This window comes from Anas acuta, chromosome 2 (assembly GCF_963932015.1).
Source record: "Anas acuta chromosome 2, bAnaAcu1.1, whole genome shotgun sequence".
Classification (NCBI taxonomy): domain Eukaryota; kingdom Metazoa; phylum Chordata; class Aves; order Anseriformes; family Anatidae; genus Anas; species Anas acuta.
The window spans coordinates 71,135,850-71,142,209 of NC_088980.1; the positions used below are offsets into that span (position 1 = coordinate 71,135,850).

A 6,360-nucleotide genomic window follows, 5' to 3' on the forward strand; every position below is an offset into this window, starting at 1 on the left:
TGCTACTGCTACTTCAGCAAAAATGGGCTATTTCCATTAGTTAAAATTATTCTGAATCAAACACAAAATCAAAGAGCCTGGCTTCCTTTATTTTTGTAAAAACATGCCCAGATCACTTTAATTTAACCTCTGGGAAAGCACTGAAGAAATCTTAATTCCATTTTGTCATACAGTAGCAGCAGTTTGATGTTAAAACAACCCACCTCTACCACGCTACCCTAAATGTCCTTTTCTTTAATGCTCTCGTTAGTCCTGTAACATCTACCAAGGAGCATAACATATCCCCCTAAAACTTCCATTCTTCTCTAAATTCTATGTATTATTTGGAAAGTCTCATTATTTTCAGTTAATACACACAAAAAAATATTTCTCTCACAACAACTGTGCTAGACACAGAATTTATTAGTTTCGCCAGGCCAGAAATACCCAAGCCATGTTACAATTCTGCCATTCTGCTTTGTTTGGGATTTCCATATTCTGGAAAGTCCTCATCCTGGATTTGATCCTAAATTGTTCAGTAAAACTCGCTTTCCCTCAGTGCCTCAATTATCCTATTCAATTTCTTTTCTGACAGATTCTGTTTTCTTCTGAGTGGTTGAAAAAATGCTGTGAACTGCCCAGTTTTTTATGTAATGCAGCTTGGCTCATAAACAATGTCAATTTTCATTCTTGTAAACTAACCTCTCAGCCAAAGCTATGCAAACTGTCACTAAAAAGCTGTTCAGTTAATGGCTTTATTTTTTTTCTTAACTAAATTTAATTAATTTAGCTTTCTGTTCCACTCTACCTCCAAAACCCTCAAAAGTTAATAATGTGTGTTGAAAAAGCGAACATAAGCTTAAAACTGCTTGGGTGAAAACAAGTAGCCCCTAAAACTAAATCATGACTTGTATTGCCATCGAAATTGTAACTTCACTTCTGGGAAAGTGTAAGACTGAGAGGAAAAGGGATTCTGAAACAGCTGAATTACTGTGTAAGCCGATTAAAGCAATAGGGCGTAAGCCACTGATACTTGCAATTTCAATAACTGGACTCATCAAAAATCCAGAGCCATTTATGTGAAATTAAAAGCCAAATTTAGATAGCCAATAGAGACAATACAGAGTGTCTGTGAATTTCCTGCTAATGGCAGCTGGTGGCTGTTGGTAATGAGTGGTTTGGATAGAAAAAAGCCACAGGATCCTTGTACAAGTACTAAGTGAGTCATCATTAAAGACAGCACCACACAAACTGCTGGGGAAAACAGCTGCTAACCTCACAACCCGCAGGTAGTACTGCTACACCAACTGAAAAACACCAAGGATCACCACATCGGCCTTCTAGGAACAACATCACTAGTATAAGGAGACTTCCTACAACAGATAAAACCAGGAAAATGGCATTTTGTAAGCAGTGAAATTCCTAAGGCTCAGAATGCCCTGATGCCTGAGATGTCCTGTTGCTGAGGGCTACCTCCTGAGTGGTACCTATGCTCAATTTTGAGAATAGGTAGAAATTTACAATCACCTTTCTGAGACGCTTAAAATGGAACATCATAACCTTGCTATACCAAACACACAGTTATGAATAGCCAGAAACTGGCCTATCCAGGAGCCCTTAAAAAAAAAAAATCTTATAACAAAGAATAGAAATCCAGGTGTTGAATATACCGTGTATACACACTGCTATAGACCTGTTGAAACCTTGCTTTATAGGTAGTGGCACTACAGTTTGTGTGCAAACACCTGAAAGAAATGTTTAGCCCAGCACTATCTTCCTACTTTAAAAGGATAAATTAAGAAATGAAAAAGATGTTGAGATCTCTCCATGGTAAAACATTATCGTTGCCTAGCCAGGATTCCAAGTAAGAAAAACTTTAATAGCAAGTCTTAAAGAAAATTGGATAGTTACTAAAACACAAACCAGACAATAACAACAAAACAAACCTGTGAACTTTGAATGTGTTTTGGTTACTAATACTTAAATAGCAGTTAGATTTTATACCTGGAATAACTTTACTAGCAGTCTTTATCTGAAGCAATGCAAATGGCTACTTAAGATACAAGAAATACTGCTTTGTTTCTTGATTAATTTGTTCTTCCATAAAAATCAAAACATCCATCAGGTCTAAGACCAAACCCCCCAAAATTTGCATATGGATGTCAAAAGATACTATTTTAATGGCACAATTTGGCCAGCTTTCCTGTCTTTAAACCAAGGAAGGATAGCTGTCTTTTACATAGTCAATCTAGTTGGTACATCCAGTACAAAATCATCTTATGTTGTTAATAAGAGATCTGTAGTAACATACAATTTGTATATCTGAAAGTATAGAAAAATCCTCAAAGAAAATTTGGATTTGGGCCAGCAATGAGAACAGCAAACAGGATACAGCAATACATTGCAATAAATCTTTCCACAAGGGGACAGATCTACTAGATCCTAGCCTTTTTACTGTCACTGTTCCCAAGAAACCCTATAGAAATCTGTGATTTGAGTAATCAGTGGATATACACAACTGATACATCTATGGATGGACTTGCAGAAATTAAGGTATGATGTTAAAAATGCACAAACCATCTGCAAACTACAAAAGACGTATGACAATATAGGATTACTGAAAATAAACTTGCCCCCTGGATCTCATAAAAAAATATTTGACAGACTGAGAGAATAAAAATGAAATTATTTTATCCACCACCAACCCCTCCCATACACACACAAAAAGGTAATAATTAAGCTAGGATAGTAGATTAAAATCTAACATTGACTCTTAATACTTCACTTTCAATCTCAGGTGTGATTTTAGATATCCATTGCCTAACACTTGGAATGCCTAGCCTCAGCTTCTGGCACCAGCAGTTTGCCTGCACGTGGGAAGAAGCACTCCTTTTTTTCTGTACTATATGTATAAAATAAGAAAAATGCCACATTCTCTTTTCCTCTTTTTTCTTTTATTTTCTTAGGTGGCATTTTTACCTCAGTCCATAAACTATCTACAGCAGGAACAATCCAAATCACACATCAGATAATTAGATGCTAAATAATACATATTTAACCCTTGTTCATTTTAAATATCTTCCATTGAGGGCATTTGCAGGGGAGTTTAAAGCTGTTCACAGTGAACAAATAACGGTGTGATAAGTGATGGCTTCTTTTTCAATCAGGAGATTTGTTTCTACTTCAGTTGTCAGCCTTGTTTCATTTTTTTTTAAATTTATTTTTTTTTTTTACAAAATGTTAGTTCGCTGAATATATACCAGTATATATCAAAGCTGAATTTTATTATAAATATTTGATATTTATCTATCCTTAAAAATATTAAAGTAAAGCATATTGCACTAGCTTTTGCTAGGTTAGAAGTTTTGTGCAGTCTTTTACATTAGGAATTTCCAAGGAAACTAAAAAATATTAGAATACAGTAATGCCCAGACCAAGAACCTCAACAAGTCATGCTCAAAACCACATTGCTTCATTGCTTTAAGCCTTTTAAAACAGCCCATCGTTATTTATTTGCCATGTTCAAAAATGAAGGAATTTTGGAAAACAGAATGAAATTAAATTAGTAAATTTTTTGCACCCACAAGCAAGTTATTTCAGTAGAAAACACTGAAAATGCTTTTATATAGTACCATGGTTTAAAGATTTTTCATGGGAAAGAGCTTACATTCAAATATATTAAAAAAAGATCTTGTGGCAAAACATCATAAAAATAGTTATCCCTCAGCATCTCGTACTGCAAGGGGTTTTGAATGACGTACATAGGTTCAAAACTAATCTAATGGAGGGCATTGCCCTACCAAAACTAATGGGGTTGGAGGAAGGAACTATGATCACTCTTCTGACATTTGGAAAGAAGCACAAGTAAACTTCACCTCCCCTTCCTCCCTCTCCCGCCAGTACTGCCACTGATCCAGAAGCAGCTCCCTGTCCTTCTGGCCAATCTCGTTTCTCAGCTTTGAGGAACAGAGAGATGAGAGGCCCCGCACACTGGGAACGCAACGCCCCTGCACAGGGACAGGGATGCTTCCAGGCACAGGGCACGGGTGCGTGTGGCAGTAACTGAGGGGCCCTTCTTCGGCCTCGAGGCCTGGCAGTGCAAAGCCCTGTGAGGAGAGGCTGAGTCACGGCAAATCCAGACGGCCAGCTGCATCTCCAGAGAGGAGAGCAGAAGCAGCAACCACACTGCACTGCAAATCCGTGATGCCAACACTAAAGCAGGGAAACGCGAGGCTAGCTTTAAGCGAGTGTTTCATTTTCTAAGTGTTTGATTTCACAGGCTAGCTAACAGGACCATTCCTGATGTCCTTCCGTCTCGGAACACAGAGCTTTACCAGCCGAAACGGTACTGCAGTCTTTCCTGATTCGTTCCCACCGTTCAGATCCTGTGGCACCAGGACAGAGAGCTTCCTGGTGAGCGACAACAATGCCACCAAAAAAAAGAGTCAGCACAAGGACTGCTTTTGCTTTCATTCTGACAATAAAAAAAAGTAGAGTGAGCTACACATTTTGATAAAATAACATCAAATACTGGCCACTTAGCAAGCTGCCAGCAGGACTACCACAGGAGATTTTCTGTACGTGTTATATACTACACGCAGTATACACTTTGCTTATGACCAAAGTCACACAAAAGAATGGCAAACAGGTTGCCCAGTAGCTATTATTCCTTGAGATACAGAACTGAACAAATCCTGTCAAACACTGGCTCTGATAAAATCAAGAGCAATCTCAAAGAAACATAAAGCATTATGACCTTTCCACATTGCTGAATGAGCAGATGAACTCCGAAGCCAGAAGAGCAGTACCACGTAACTTTCCCACTGAAAAAGCTTACCAAAGATACTTAAGAGCAAGACTGATAATAAAAGTCAACTTAAATTAGACATCACGTGTGCTGCTCCTGGGATTAAAGAGGATAAAATGTTTTCGAAAATATTTGCACAGAGTGACTTTCACGTGCAACACAAAGCTTCAGGAAGTTCTCTTCCCATGATCGCGTGTTTAAACATCAGGCTGTTATGGTTACAGAGAACTAAGTGGAGTTTGCCATTAATCCACCTCTTTGGTTGTTTGCCTCTCATTCATTTGAGAGGAAATGGGGCAGTTTTAGCCACAGGAGAGGACACAGTTCAGTCTCAAAGTCTCAGCTGTAACGTTAGATGGAGTCCTGGTACACAGACTGCTCCATGCAAACGGGTGGGCATACAGCAACATTTTAGATGAGAAAATTGAAGGCATCGCCAGCAGCTACAATGTGGGGAAAGTTCTGAAGCAATTTCACAATGAAAGGCAAGTGGTCTGCTACAGGCACGCACAGAAGGCTCGCTGCAAACACAACAACGACGCCCCCCCGATGCAACCCGAGCAGAAAAAGTTTGGCCAAGAGACAGAGCACAGGTGCCCTGCAGCAGGGCTCGTAGCATGGCTGGAAGGGACCTCGCAGCTCGCCCGACCCCTGCTGCACAAAGGCTCCCAAAACGCGGCCCCCACGCCCTTGGGGACCCCCCCCCGGCCAGGCACGGCCGCCTCCCCACGCACCAGAAGAGCAGGTTGGCGCAGACGAAGCCGCCCAGGCTGCGCAGGGGCCGCTCCCAGCTGAGCGCCGCCGCGATGCAGCAGCCCAGCGCCAGCCCCGTCTCACCCAGCAGCGCCGCCCCGGCCCCGCCCGGCACCTCGGCAACCGGCCCCGGCCCCGCCGCCTGCCGCCGAGCCTCCGCCCGCTGCCGCCCGCCGCCGCCGTCGCTCTCCCCGCCCGCCTCCGGCTGCCGGCGCTCCTCGCTCGCCATGGCTGAGGCTGAGGCGGCGGCGGCCGGGCTGCGGCTGCCAGGGGACGGCACCGACGGCAGCCACCGGCGGCCTGAGGGAGGGAGGGAGGGAGGCGGGGCCGGGGCGCGGCCGTTACCCGCCGCCAACCGCCGCCAACCGCCGCCGGTGACGTCACCGCGGGCACGGGAGGCGGCGGCAGGTGGAGCGCGGGGCGCGCGTGCGCGGGGCCGGGGCGTGGGGGGCGGCTCATGGGGGGCGGGACGGGACTGCAATGTAGGTGATGGATGAAGCCTGTGGAGAAAGCGTTCTAAATGGCTGTGTCAACGGAGCTTACAGCTATCAAAGCGTGCAGTCATTATTGTGACTGTTAGAATTCACACATTCAACCAGTCTGATACATTCAAAACTTTTATGACCGTCTTTTTAATGGCTTGGGTAATGGCTCCTCTTTATACAAGGTGTCGCTATGTTGTCAAATCTCACATCTGGTAGAAGATTTTAGGTGCAACTGAGGAGTATTTATGATCAAGCGGCTGGACCAGAAGGCTGTTTCCAGTCTAAAATGTTGAATACGACCACCAAGTAACTCCAGCGGTTTGTCACATACAATTA

At 43.0% G+C, this 6,360-nt stretch overlaps 1 protein-coding gene across 2 annotated transcripts in view; it reads right to left on the bottom strand.

Annotated features, from left to right (window-relative positions):
- Window positions 1-5,861, bottom strand: part of RETREG1 (reticulophagy regulator 1) — a 63,075-nt gene extending 57,214 nt beyond the window's left edge. The window contains exon 1 of one of the 2 annotated variants that reach the window (XM_068670837.1): window positions 5,521-5,861. In XM_068670837.1, the coding sequence (XP_068526938.1) occupies window positions 5,521-5,768 (248 nt within the window). In that variant the 5' untranslated portion in view covers window positions 5,769-5,861. The remainder of the gene's footprint in view (window positions 1-5,520) is intronic. The other variant, XM_068670838.1, reaches the window with a different exon arrangement.
- Window positions 5,862-6,360: the final 499 nt, after the last annotated feature.